Source organism: Zingiber officinale, chromosome 10B (genome assembly GCF_018446385.1).
Source record: "Zingiber officinale cultivar Zhangliang chromosome 10B, Zo_v1.1, whole genome shotgun sequence".
Classification (NCBI taxonomy): domain Eukaryota; kingdom Viridiplantae; phylum Streptophyta; class Magnoliopsida; order Zingiberales; family Zingiberaceae; genus Zingiber; species Zingiber officinale.
The window spans coordinates 31,780,334-31,795,647 of record NC_056005.1 but is presented as its reverse complement, the minus strand read 5'-3'; the positions used below and the strand labels follow the sequence as shown (position 1 = coordinate 31,795,647).

General features: G+C 38.9%; 1 protein-coding gene across 1 annotated transcript; it reads right to left on the bottom strand.

Moving 5' to 3' along the window:
* Positions 1–11,437: 11,437 nt before the first annotated feature.
* On the bottom strand, positions 11,438–14,651 carry LOC122029701 (probable peptide/nitrate transporter At3g43790). Its single transcript, XM_042588799.1, has 13 exons — positions 14,441–14,651; positions 14,293–14,333; positions 14,144–14,204; positions 13,923–14,025; positions 13,727–13,829; positions 13,585–13,638; positions 13,424–13,486; positions 12,936–12,985; positions 12,772–12,847; positions 12,466–12,675; positions 12,231–12,318; positions 12,072–12,157; positions 11,438–11,979 (listed from the first exon to the last, which is right to left on the bottom strand). Exons 1-13 carry the CDS (start codon positions 14,619–14,621, stop codon positions 11,605–11,607), a joined length of 1,491 nt encoding a protein of 496 aa, XP_042444733.1. The 5' UTR covers positions 14,622–14,651; the 3' UTR covers positions 11,438–11,604.
* Between the last annotated feature and the right edge of the window lie 663 nt (positions 14,652–15,314).

The following is a 15,314-nucleotide window of genomic DNA, read 5'->3' as shown; positions in this document are numbered from 1 at the left end:
TTAATTTATATTGTAGATAACATAGTATGTGGTGTCACATACAGAAGATGATGTTATCAGTACCTTATAAATTATAAACAGTAGCTCACGACCAAAATGGAAAAGGAACAAACCATTAGAAGGTCGTAGTGTAATTAGGTATTAGTTTATCTTGACTATATAATTACACTAGTACACTCAGAGTGTATTGAGTAGGACCATTTGAGGTCGTTTCTTTTATACTGACTTTATAAAGGAACAAAGACCTCAGTTATTATGGAAGTATGTGCTCTTAATCCTAATATAATAACAAGCACATATATTTGATATTTATTTCTTTAATTTATCAATGGGTGAGATTTAGTTCGTTGAATCAATAAACCCGATAAGTTGGGAAATGGTATTACTTATAGTGTGTGTTGTTGATTATAGAAGGAAACTGTGTCCTAGAGATACTAGGTTGATAATGTCCTCAAGAGGAGCTCATAAAGATTGTCATGTTAAACCCTGCAAGTGGACTTAGTCCGACATGACAATAAGGTTGAGTGGTACTACTCTTGGACTTAGATATTAATTAAATGAGTTGTCAGTAACTCACTTAATTAGTGGACATTCGATATCTTAAACACAGGGAGACTAACACACTCATAATAAGAAGGAGCCCAAAAATGTAATTTGGGATTGGTGCGGTAGTTCAATGATAGTTCTCTAGTGGAATGAATTATCATTGATAAAATTAAGTTGTGTGTTCGGGGCGAACATGGGATGCTTAATTTTATCGGGAGACCAAAACCAATTCCTCCTCTCGGTCCCTATCGTAGCCTCTTATTTATAGAGTTCTATACCCACCTATACCCACCTTCTATACCCACCAATAAGGGGCCGGCCAAGCTAGCTTGGGAACCAAGCTAGGGCCGGCCTAGGTATATTATTGGGTGGCCGGCCCTAGCTTGAACCAAAGCTAGTAGGGCCGGCCAAATAAAATTAAAAAGAAATTTAATTTTAATTTTTATTATTATGTGGAAGATATATTTTAAAGAGAATTAAAATTAAAATATCTCTCTTGTAAAAGATTTACAAAAGATTAAAAGAAAGAGATTAGATCTCTTTCCTTATTTGTAGATTGGAGAGATGTTTTATTTTCTCTTTAAAATTATTCACATGTTAATAAAATTAAAATTATAGATATTTCCTTTTATTAACCATGAAGAGATTTTAAAGAGAAATTTTATTTTTTAAAATTTCCGGAAACAAATTAGGAAGTTTTAATTGTTGATTAAAACTTGTCCTCTTTTGTTTCCAATGATGTGGCCGGCCATCTCAAGTTAATTGGGAAATTTTGTTTTATTTTTCTCAATTAAATCATGTCAAGGAAATTAAGGAAAATTTATTGTAATTAAATTTCCTAATTTACCTAGGCCAAGGAATATAAAAGAAGGGGTGAGGTGCCTTCACAAGACACAACATCTATTATTCCTCTCCCTCTTTTGTTCCTTGGTGTGGATGGACATCTTCTCCTTCTCTTCCTCTTGTGGTGGCCGAACCTCTCCCTCTCCCTTGGAGTTCTTGTGGTGGCCGGATACTACTCGGAGAAGAAGAAGAAGAAGGAGAGAAAGCTAGCATCTCTTGGAGCTTGGTTAGTATTTTGGTTTTTCTCCTTGGTAAAGCTTTTCTTTTGTGGCCGAACCTTGCTTGGAGGAGAAGAAGGTGGTTGGTGGTTTCTCATCTTGGAAGATCGTTGCCCACACAACGTCCGAGGTTAGAAGAGGAATACGGTAGAAGATCAAGAGGTTTTTTTACAAGGTATAACTATTAATTTCTATTTCGCATCATGCTAGTTATTTATGGAAATAATACCAAATACAAGAGGCTTACGGTCTAGTATTTCGAATATGTTTTTTTCGAAGTTGTGTTCTTTTGTTTCTTTCTTTTCCTTGTGATTTGATTGTTCTCTTTGGTTAACCTAAAGTTATTTTAGGAAATTAAATATTAGCTTTCTATTAAAGGTTTTGTCTAGTCGGTGGTGGTTGCTCCCATATCCAAGAAGGCCATGTGCCTCGCCACGTCAGTACTGGGAACCTTTTATGGAAATTAATATTTAATGGAATTAATAACTTAAGGAGACTTGGGTCGAACGTGTTAAGTTCCGCAGGAGATCCAAGTCAAAACCTAAAAGAACAAATAGATTAAGTTTTGGATCAAACGTGTTAAGTTCCGCAGGCGATCCAAAATTTAATTTAAAAGAACACATGGTAGCTAGGAAAAGGTTCAGACCTTTGTACAAAATTTTTGTACAGTGGAACCTATAGGTTTTCCGAGTAGCAACCAACACTTCCATCTTTACTCTTTTCTCCTGCAACTAAGGCAATACCTTTCTCTTTTTGACCCTTGTTAGCAAATTCATGGAGTTCCATTTCACAAAAAAATTCATCTAATTTAACAATTGAAAGGTCCTTGGAGACCTTGTAGGCATCTACCATAGATGACCACAAGACATTCCTCGGAAAGGCTTTGAGAACATACCTTACAAGATCGCAATTCTCTACGCGTTCATCTACGGAATGAAGATCATTGATAATTTCTTTGAACCTTCCGTGTAGTTCACTTACCGTCTCGTTCTCCTTCATGGTGAGGTTTTGTAATTGATTTAAGAATAAATCTCTCTTGGCGATCCAAGAGTCTCGAGTTCCTTCTTGGAGCTCGATGAGGTTGTTTCACAAGTCTTTTGCGCTCATGAATGGACCTACCTTGACGAGTTGGTCCTTGGCTATCCCACATTGTAGAGTGACCACTGTCTTGGCATCGGCTTATCCTTTGCGAGTTTGCTCGGCGGACCATCTTAATGAGTCTAGTTCCTTACCTTCTTCGTCCTTCGGAGGTGTAAACCCTTCCTTGACGGAGAACCACATTGAGATGTCGGTCTTGAGATAATATTCCATGCGGCTCTTCCAATATTGAAAGTCCGCTCCGTCGAAGTAGGGTGGACGATTGGTGCTAAACCCTTCCTTCATAGTCATCTTCTTGCTCTTTAGGGTGTTAATCCGGATGAAGAGAACCTTGCTCTGATACCACTTGTTAGGATCTTCGGATGGCTAGAGAGGGGGGGTGTGAATAGCCTCCTTTAAAAGCTTAAAGAATTTCTTCCTACAAATCGTTAGCACAGCGGAAATATGCAAACGAAAAGATAATACAAGAAAAAGAGACAAACACCACTAACACCAGTATGTACGAGGTTTGGGGATAACTTGCCCCTACTCCTCGGCGTGTCTATAAGGTGGACGATCCCTTGATCTTTCGATAGATCACACCCCGGATAAATTCCGGCTAAAGATTTCCTCCTTCTCGATGGAGTAACCTCTCCACAAAGTCTCAGATGATATGTAAATAAAGCACAAGACTTACAATGATCAGTGGCTAAAGAAAATGGAGAATATGCTCATAGCCACGCGAAAACGACGGTGAAAGCAGAGCACACGAAGGAAGCAGCTTCTCAGCCAAGAGCTCAAAGCTTAGCACACTCGCTTGATCGACAGAGAGCCTTTTTTTTTCTCAGTTACTTCTTCGAAAAACTCTTCCTCCTTCTTTTTATGCATCTGCTTTTCCACTACGTTCAGCCTGTATCGAATCGCTGTCAACCTGCACCGAATCACTGCTGTAAGCTAAGGCGTCGCCAATCACTCTTCCTCCTCATCTGGTTCTCTGAACTCACACCAATAGAACCCATGGTCTTCACAGGTGTCTCTGAGCTCGAACCAATAAGCAGGAGTCAAGCTGATTGCCAGCTGATCGTGGCCAGATCGCAGCCAGTAACCGTTGATGCTCCAATTGCACCATTTACAGCGAAACACAGTAGAAAGAACACTTTGTCTTATTCTTCTGATGGATCTTAATTTGAATTTTAGCATTGACATGATACCTGCAACCTGCAAATTAAAAAGCTCACAACAGATGGTTAAATTCAGACGAGTCAGAAGTTGCAGAGAAATATTATTGTGGATCGGTCAGCAGACCGATCCACAGCCTTTTTGGACCGATCAGGCCATAGCCTGATCGGTCCAGGAGAGCCCTGATCGGTCTGTGGACCGATCAGGCTATAGGTGGATCGGTCCACAAACCGATCCCCCTATCCTTTCTCCCGAACTCCGTTGCCTCCTGATCGGTCTACAGATCGATCAGTAATTCTCACAGAGAGTTACTGATTGGTTACTGATCAGTCTGGTGACCGATCCGATAACCATAGTATCACTGGATCGGTCAACAGACTTATCCAATGCCTATGTAGGTTTAGAGCTTCCCAGCCCTAAACCCTAAAGCCTTCCTGGTCTAGAGAACGAGCTACCGAGCCCTCTCTAACCTAGTCCGGAGAACGAGCTACCGAGCCCTCTCCGACTTCCACGTCCGGTCCAGAGAACGAGCTACTGAGCCCTCTCTGACCTAGTCCGGAGAACGAGCTGCCGAGCCCTCTCCGACTCCGTCCGGTCCAGAGAACGAGCTACCGAGCCCTCTCCGACTCCGCGTACCAAGTTTCCATACTTGGACTTTTCCCTTCCACCTGATCAACCTTGATCAGTAATCAATCTGAGTTTAATTAATATCTGATACAAACTTAAATCAGTGTCAATATCAAAACAACAGCCAGGTCAGACTGTATCAACACTATGGTCCACATCTTGAACTTCTTCAAGATCGAACGTACTCCCACTAGTCTTTCTAGAAACAAAGTCCCTTTCTAGAAATACTCCAGTCTTAGCCACAACTACCTTGTGTTGACTAAGAATGTAGAAGTAATATCCCTTCGTTTCCTTGGGATATCCAATGAAATAGCACTTGTCAGATTTGGGTCTCAATTTGTCCGAGACTTGACGTCTAACATAAGTCTCACAACCTCAAATCCTCATAAAAGACACCTAGGCATCTTTCCCAGTCCATATCCTATATGGTGTCTTTGTTACAACCTTGGATGAAACTCGGTTGAGAATGAAGGCTGCTGTGTCTAGAGCATAGCCCCAAAGATACATAGGATGATCTGTGTGACTCATCATAGACTGTACCATATCTAATAAGGTACGATTCCTCCTTTCGGATACACCATTCCATTGTGGTGTTCCAGGAGGAGTGAGTTGAGATAGAATCTCACACTCAGCTAGATAGTCACAAAACTCATGGCTAAGGTATTCACTACCTCGATCTGATCGAAGTATCTTAATTCTCTTGTCAAGCTGGTTTTGTACTTCATTCTTGAATTCTTTTAACTTTTCAAAGGATTCTGACTTATGTGTCATCAGGTACACATAACCATATGTACTGAAGTCATCAGTAAATGTAATGAAGTACCTATAACCACCTCTAGCAGTGACATTGAAAAGGGCCACATACATCACTATGTATAAGACCTAACAAGTCAATCGCTCTCTCACTGTGTTCACTAAAGGGAGTTTTGGTCATCTTGCCTAGAAGGCATGACTCGCATGTCTCATATGATTCAAAATCAAATGAGTCCAGCAAACCATCTTTATAGAGCTGGGATAAGCGTTTATCATTTATATGACCTAAGCGACAGTGCCAGAGATAGGTTTGGTTCATGTCATCTTACTTGAACCTCTTGGTACTTATGTTATAGATAGGGTTCTCAAGGTCTAGAATATAGAATCCGTTCATCAGAGGCGCACTACAATAGAACATATCATTTAAATAAACTGAACAACATTTGTTCTTTATTATAAATGAAAAACCTTTCTTGTCTAAACAAGATACTGAAATTATATTCTTAGTTAAAGCAGACACATAACAACATTCATCTAATTCTAATACAAGCCCAAAAGGCAGAGATAGATGATAAGTTCCTACAACAATAGCAGCAACCCATGCTCCATTTCCTACGCGTAGGTCCACCTCGCCCTTCGTCAATGTCTTGCTATTTCTCAGCGCCTGCACATTAGTACAAATGTGAGAAGCACATCCGGTATCTAATACCCATGATGAAGAAATAGATAGATTGACTCTATAACATAGATACTTGAAGTGGAAGTCTCACTTCTCTTCTTCTTAAGATCTTCCAGGTACACTTTGCAGTTCCTCTTCCAGTGCCCGGTCTGACCGCAGTGGAAGCAGGTAGCATCCTTGGCGACCCCTCCTTTGGGTTTTAGTGCCTTGCCTTTGCCCTTGGCTTGGGACTTTCCCTTGCCCTTGTGTTTCTGAACCATCAGAACAGAGTTGGGCTTAATCTTCTTAAGGTTGAGCTCAACAATTCTCAACATGCTAAGCAGCTCGAGCAGTGGCTTGTCAATTTTGTTCATGTTGTAGTTCATGACAAACTGACTGTAGCTCTCTGGCAAGGATTGCAAGATCAAGTCAGTGGCCAGCTCTTGGCCAAGGGGAAATCCCAACCTCTGTAGGTTTTCTATGTACCGAATCATTTTGAGTACATATGGGCCTACGCGAATCCCATATTGCATCTTGCACTGAAACAGTGCCTTAGAGATCACGAATCTCTCGTGTCTCGCTTGTCCTTGATATAGTTGACGAAGATGTTCAACCATATCATAAGCGCCCGTCAACTCGTGTTGCTTCTGAAGCTCAGATTTCATGGTCGCGAGCATAAGACATGACACATCTAATGCATCATCTTGATGCTTCTTATAAGCATCACAGTCAGCTCGTGTGGCAGTGGCAGGAGGTGCCTCCGGAATGGGCTGCTCCAGAACATACAGTTTACGTTCTTGTGTGAGAACGATTCTCAGGTTCCTATATCAGTCCAGGAAATTTACTCCGTTGAGCTTTTCCTTCTCAAGGACGGAACACAGGGAGAAAGAGTTCGTATTTGACGTCATGGTTATCTACAACAGAAAAATACAGAAAAATAAATAAATATCATATTCTATTAATCATTTAATTACGTCTTTTAATTAAATGATGCTCCCACTGAATTCTATAATTCATGTGGGACAAGATCCACATCATACTATGACTTGAGTTAGCTTTGGCTAAATCGCCCAAAACTTAGTATGATCGGTAGGTAACTAATTACCAATTACATCTCTATGCAACTCTTGTTTATAGGATCAAGATCCGCATTTATATTAAAACTCGAGTTAGCTTTTGCTAATACGCCCAAGAGTTAATATAAACGTGATTTTGACCTATATACCAACCATTGAAAAATGCCTATAGTTAAACTCGATCCAATTGAGTTAACTAGTTACTCAATCTAATTGAGTTGTACTCACCCATGCGTTGATAGGCGGGACCAAAATTGTCCCTCCGTACCCTACCAAGATAATATATATTGCTCTGCTTTGGCAGATTCAACAACAACATGTGATCGAGGTAGTGATAGGTATCACGACATGGTAGGCATTTTTGAGTTGACGCAATTGAGATCTAATCTAATCTAATCGACGAGGTGTATCATATACGCGATTTAGATCTAATCAAATCGTTAGGGCGCATCATGTACGCGATTTAGATCTAATCTAATCATTAAGGTGCATCATGTACTTGATTTAGATCTAATCTAATTGTCGAGATGTATCATATACGCGATTGATCGAATCGAATCGTTAAGGCGCTAATTAATTACTATTCTAGCATGTATCACATATACACACACAAGCAATTAATTAAATATTTTTGTGATTAGTCATGGCCCTACTACGATCTTCTCAAGCCAATGAGAAGATCGGATGGTCAACCTAAGGTCAACAGCTTCTCAAGCTCCTTCCTTTGACCACCTTGTGTTGCTCACGCCCTCCTCGTAACTCCGTCTCAAGTGGACCTTCCATCACTCCATTTTGTACATTACAAAAGCGAAACTCAAGTTACATTCGAGTCTAAACTATTTACAACAGGAATATAAAATAAAGAAGGCACGACGCGTAGGTCGCGAATCAAATATACAACACGCACAATCACATGACGGCACGCAGGCCGTATTATAAATTACAACATAATTTTTCCAATCTTATTGGGTCTTTTGGGCCATGACCATCACAAAATAATATATAATTCTAAATTATGTAATTTCTATAAATTTCTATAATTTTTCTTACAATTTTTTCAATTTTTATGAGTAAAAAATTCCCGACGGTCCCGTTTAGCGATTTTCAGGCGCAATCGCGGAATGAATCCCCTTGCGGGGTCAGGAGCAGCGCCCCTACCCACGATATAATCATCACGAGTGTTCCTAAGCGATCCTATAGTGCCTTAGTCCGCTGTCCCAAAATGATTTGGGGCGAAACCTTGCCGTTTCGGAAATATTTTCTCGGTAGTCAAAGCCTACAAGTGTCTAAACACTTATGCTTCGCTTCTACGAGAAAAATACCCATAAAAATACCAAAAATCATAAATTCATAGAAATTTACAGATCTGTAATTTTAATAAAAATATAAATTAAAACTCATACTCGCTTCGCACGTGGCTCTGAAACCACTATTGGAATTTTCGGGCCGCAAAAACCACTTTTTGCGTTGCGAAAAACCTGAAATTCCCATGCCACGGATCCGTGCGAAGATTAAAATTTCGTAAAACTTCAAGTATGAGTTTTCTAACCTAGATCTAAACTAGATCTATAAAGGAGAAGAGCTTTACCCTTGATGTGAAGCCCTTCGCTTAATCCCACTCGTGCAAAGTTTGTCGGATCTCAAGAGTGTCAAAGTAGACACTCCTCTATGTGTATCCACACAAGCAAGAGATAGAGAGACCAAACAAAAGGTGTGCTAGCACCTTTTTAGGGTTCGCCCAAGGGAGGAGAGGGAGAGAAGAGAAGATCTTGAGGAAGAAGATGACTTGAATGAAAAATCAATTCAAGCTTGTAACTCCACAAAAGTGGCCGACCACCTTTAAGTGAGTGGTTATATACTCCATAGAATTTCAAGAGTCAAAAACTCTTGATCTCCCTCATGAGGTGGCACACCATGAAGTGGTCTTGATGATGTGGCACATCATCATAAGCCCACTTAATGCCAACTCACCAATGAGGTGGCAAGTGGTCAAGTCAAACTTGACCCTTCATCTTCCTCTCAAGTCAAGTCAAACTTGACCACTTCTCTCCCTTGGTTGATCTAATCTAACCATTGGTTCAAGTCAATTTTAATTTAATGAATCTCTATTCATTGAATTAAATTAATTAAATAAGTCTAAGTCCAAATTAGACTCACTTAACACATGAACCAAATTGAGTCCAACTCAATTAGCTCAATTTGGATTACTCTTAATCCAATTTGGTTCATCACATGAACCTAATCCTTTAGGTTCATCAAATGAACCTAATCTCCATCTAATTGCCCTTTGTGTGTGACCCTATAGGTTCTTATAACGTTGGCAATGCTCCTAAACTCATTTAGAAACATAAGTAATGAGCGGTATCTAGCAACACATCATTACTCCCCAAGTTATAAGAATGTTGAGATCCAACATCACCTTGTGACAACTAATTGTGACTCTTCACAATATATGACAGGTGTCCTTCTATCCTAGACATCTAGATTGATCAATGTGAGGCATAGATCGTGTCATCCTCTAATCAATCTAAATCTTGAACTCCAAGTAGACTCACTCAATCAAATAAGCTCAATATCTCATATTGACTCATTTGGGCATGGTCATGCACTTAGTGGTCTCACTCTATCAAGAATATCGATGTCACTCCCGTCATATATGAGAGATAGATCCCCTCTACATCACTCACATCCCTCTCCATAATTCGTTACATACCCAGTAATCGCCTTTATAGTCCACCCAATTACGGGTGACGTTTGACGAAGCCAAAGTACGTAACTCCTTATGTAGGGATCCATGGTGACTTCAGGTCTAAGGACTAATAGTCATACTAATAGCCACATGAGAAAGTATATGACACTCATATAACGATCCATGATATTTTCTCATGGCGGGTCATTCAGTATACATTCTCCAATGCATACCCATGTGTCAACTTGATATCTCTATATCCATGACTTATGAGATCAAGTCATCGAGTTGACCTACATGCTAGTCTCGTCGCATTAACATTGTCCCTGAATGTTAATACTTGACTAGGAATGATTAAGAGTAGTGTTCCCTATATCATCTCACTATTGATTCAACCAATCGATTGATATAGGTAAGAATCTTCTACTCAAGGACGCTATTATATTTAGTTATTTGGCACCAATACAAGTAAGTATAATAACCAAAAAAAATGTCTTTATTTATATACAAGAATATGATACAACGAGTACATACAACAATCATCAAATGATTGACACTAGGGCTCTAACTAACAATTTCCCACTAGCACTAGTGTCAATTTGTGTAGACTCTAAGGCCTAATGACCTAGTGTGACCATCATGCTTTCTCTGTGCCAAAGTCTTGGTCAAGGGATCTGCGATGTTAGCCTCTGTGGGTACTCTGCAAATCTTCACATCTCCTCTCTCGATAATCTCTCGAATGAGATGCAAGCGCCGTAATATGTGTTTGGTCCGCTGGCGTGAGCGAGGTTCCTTAACCTGTGCTATTGCTTCATTATTGTCACAATAGAGCTCAATAGGATTAATTTGTCTCACCTAGGTATGAGCTTCTTAGGCTCGATTGGCTGGGTGAACCCAACTTACCTCGGGATCACCCTTGATGAGGCTTGATTTGACTCAAGTAAATTTGACATATTCGACTTTGATTTACATATTAACATGACTCTTGACTCTATTGGCACATGTCAGTGTCCTTTGGGTGTTCGGATTGTAAATTCAATTTGTGGAGTAATTTTGATTGATTTCCTCATTGTCGCACTCGTACAATTGAACATACACGGATACAAATGAGTGATTATACGATGATTAGGGTTGTAAACAAGCCGAGCCGAGCTGAGTTTTGGGGTATTCAAGCTTGTCTGATAAGATAACCGAGCCGAGCCGAGCCGAGCTTAAAATGAACCAAACTTTTAAAATGAGTGTTCAAGCTTGGCTTGGTTTGGTTTGGTTTATTTTTTATGAGCTTGAGCTTGTTTAAAGCTTAGCTTAAGCTTGGTTCGTTTAGATGTTATCAAGCTCTCAATTCAAGCTTAGCTTGAGCTTGGTTCGAGCTTGGCTTGAGCTTGGTTCGTTTAGATGTTATCAAGCTCTCAATTCAAGCTTGGTTCGAGCTTGGCTTGAGCTTGGTTTGAGCTTGGTTCGTTTAGATGTTATCAAGCTCTCAATTCAAACTTGTTTGATTGTTTGAAACTTTTAATTGTTTAATTGGTTATTAAGATTGATAATTTAAATTTATTTATTTATTTTATTTTATTTTATTGTTTATTTAGCATATTAAAAAGAATTTTATTAATAAATATTGTTCGTCAACATTGTTCACGAACGTTGTTCACGAACATTGTTCACGAACGTTGTTCACGAACGTTAACGAGCTGAACACATATGTGTTCAAGTTTGTTTGTTTAACTTAACGAGCTGTTCAAGCTTGTTTGTTTAATTAATCTAATGTATATTGAACGAACATAAACAAGCTCTTATCAAGCCGAACACCAAGCTTGTTCACGAACACTTGGTTCATTTACAGCCCTAACGACGATGGAGAACAATTCTTATGATAACCCTTCTTTCATACAGAAGGATGAATAATTTAAAAGAGGTTACAAATACTCATGTGTACTATTATCTTGGAGGAGTTAGGAAAGGCTTGAAGCATAGGAGGAGGCCTGTCAATTCCACCAGGTTCAGAATGAAGAAAACAATCTGATCACCAGGAAATAAAATGGCATGTTGGCGTTTCTGTGCCCAGGAAAATATGACACCCCCAGCTGCAGGAGCAATTGCTTTGAAAAGGGACATTGCAGTCACAGATATCCCATTTGCAGCTCCTCTTTGTTCTCGAGGTACCGAGTTGTTTTGCAGAAGGAATAGGCTAGTAATGATGATCATAGAAAGAACATTCTTCAGCAGAGATGCGAAATTCACGATGACCTTGAGTGTAAGCCCTGATATACTTGACATAAATGGATAAGCGGCAAGCAAAGGCATAGACAAAACCTGCATTTTGGAAAATAGTGTGCATCAAGAATAGATGAAAGATGATTTTTGGCTCTAATGAATGAAGGAATATGTGAGCAAGTGATAGTTACTGCAGCCACACGAATCGAGTTGATGGATCCGAGGAGCCTCTCAATTGGAGGATAAAGAAAAACTTGGAAAATTAGAAGACCAAAACCTGAAATAATATCCATCATGTTTTGAGGCATTATCGACAGTAAGTCTAAGAAATGTGCTAATTTACTGGGCACCTGAACTTGCAAGCACCACACCAACATCTTGAGATGAAAAGCTCAGTCCTCCATAGCTTTTATCACTAACGGCCCATAATGAGAATATCTAACAATAGTTTAGCAATGGGTGGTGGAATTAGTTACGACCAAGAAAAGTCATATGTGCTGAAAAAGAACTAAAATATAGAAAACTTGAAGAAGGTTGTTGGCAACACTTGAAAGAATCTATAACCTTTGTTTGGACAACAATTACCTCACTGTAAGCCATGTCATGAAGAGAAAAAATACAATAAACAATGATCGATGACATCAATGGCCAGTTCTTGAGTAAGTTCTTTGAAGGAGCATCATTTTTCTCAAATTCACCATGTCCTCCTCTTAAGCCAGAGCTGCATATAGATGTTTCTACATCTTCAGTTGCTACATCCGCCATGGTTTGCGGATCATGGTTGTGCAGTGTCTCCTATGCGATTATTTGAGGGAGTCATCGGTTTAGCTAATCTTAAACAAACACATATTTCTGCTGATATATTTTGGACTAAATAAAAGTTAAACTCACTGGAAGCCACAAAGAAGCTATAAAAACTCCAAGTGCAAGAAGTGAAATAAGAGCACAAGGCAAACAGTAAGGAAACCTACAAAATATTGTAATACACTGTACACTGATCACGTCCAAAAATTAAAGGAAACGAAATTTGAGTTATGAAGGTCAAGAGCTTATACCTTGAAAAGAAAGAACCTTGGGAGAATATTTTGGGATATTTTTCTGCAGGCTGACACCATTGAACCAAATCACAACATAAGTATGAATAATGAGGTAAAAGACAACATTAATTATTTCAAGTTAGAAAATTTGCTAAAATAATCTGAATAAATAATTTCGGTTCATGCATAATTTGAAACCTTTTTGCAAGTCTAGAAGATCATATTTGAGTTATAGTTTTGCCATTTCAGCAGTGGTACTTGCAAAAGAGTAGGACTACAGCAAAAGTTTGAAGTGTTAGCACAAGCCATGAAAGAGCTCAAGTGACATAATAATTAGAAAGAAAGATGGCTTCCATCATCTACTTGTGGATTAAGTATGGGGAAAAGAATGTTAATCTATTTGATAAATTTTTCAAGAAGCTAAGGTTATTGTTTGATAGGGTTTGCAAGAAAGTTATGCATGGCACAATTCTTATTACTACGTCGTTAAATAGAACAATTATCACCTGAGCCAAAAAACCTCCCAGAGCAGGGCCAATGATCAAGCCTATGCCCCATGCCGTGGATACCTGAAAAAAAGAAATACCCATGAGCAATTATATTTTCTGAAAGACGCACGAAAGAAACTTAATCAATGTTGAAACGAATCAGCGACAAAGAAAATTACAAGAGATACTCCAAGAGATTGATGCTCTTCCCTACAAACTTCCACAGAATAAGCCTGAAAAATTGTTCAGTATTTGCTTTTGTCATTCACAATATGCATGAATTCATCTATGCGAACTCAAGGATACAACATGAACACCGACCTTTATTGGTCCACTTATACCATTTAGTAATCCAAGTAGTAACCTTGTACTGATAGCCATCCAGTAACTTGTACTCAAACCAAAGAGTGTGTTGAAAAGGACGCTGAAGAAACAAGGCAATAAATAAAATGTGGAAATAAATAACAGAAATATATTGGTTTCCCAGACCAACACCATAAAGATTGAATCTACTAACACAGAGAAGATGCTGATAAGTATAACTGGTTTTCTTCCATATTTGTCAGCAAATATTCCCCATAACATGGAAGTAGATGCCCTTCCAACCATAAACGAAGCTCCTTAATTCACAAAAAGGAAACAACACACAAAATAGACTCCTTATGAATTATGATGGTCCATTATTAAACAAATAAAATGCAGAAATCAGTCATCTTCTACTGTTGCTGTAAATCTCACCAACAAAACCTGCGTAGAACCCAATATCTTCCTCTCTTTCTGCAACATGCAAGTCTCTTATCTATGAAGAAGCAAAATGCAGCAGGAGAGAGTCAACATTGAAAAATAGAAGAGAAAACGATGGCATAGGTAACACAACTTTACCCTACCATGAAGTACAAGAAGGGAAACAATGATGATATTGGCAGAGCTGAAATCAGAAAAGGGGAAAATAGAGATTAGAACGAAGGAAAAATTCCTGCATATGATCATCAAATTCCTGGAAGGAAAAGTACAAGTTTAAAAATACAAATATACCTGTGCAGAGGGTAACTATCCACACATAGAAAAACTCTTTGTAGGGAATCCCTGGATTACTTTCCTTCTTCCTGTCTTGCTTGCATCCTGGACAATCATCGAAGAAATAAACCTTGGAGTTCAATAATGGTTCCCTGTTCTCTGGCATTTCTGCCTGAGACAATATCACATCAAAGCGCATGAGTTCTCGATCATCCAACTCTTTATAAGTTCAAAGAGAAAATTAAAAAAAGGAGAGGCGTGCAGAAATCCCACATGAATTTTTAGATCACGGCATGCGTCACCCATTCACTGTGGAGGAGAAGATGCGTTGAGAAAGCGACGGAGGCTCGGAAGGCTTTTATGGTTCTCAGCCTAGAGTCCAAATTAAACAACTAATTAAATAGAAATAATTGTTTCGTTTCTTTCCTTCTTTCTCATGTTTTAGATTTAACAGGTACTTTGTTAAAGTTAATGTGTTGACCATCACTCTTCCATCGTACATGTAATTGTTATATGAATCAAAGAGTCACCTTGATAAACTAAAGAGTCACCTTGATAAGCTAAATGGTTACTTAGCATTTAAGCTTACTTACCCTCTAAGTTTCTTTCAAGTCTATATAAAGGCTTTGTAATCAAAAGTTTAGTATATAGAAAACAAAATATCTCTTTCTCCTCAAGAGTTCTACCAAAATTCTTCAATATTTGGTATCAGAGCCTCCAGGTTCTACCAATCAAAATCCATGGCCAGCTCGAGCTTAACAAACATCAACCATCTCATTCCAGAGTTTAATGGCGAAGACTATGATTTCTGGTATGTAAAGATGAAGATCATCTTTCGATCTCTTAACCAATGGGAGATTGTGGAGAATGGAGTACAAGAGCCCGAGGAAAC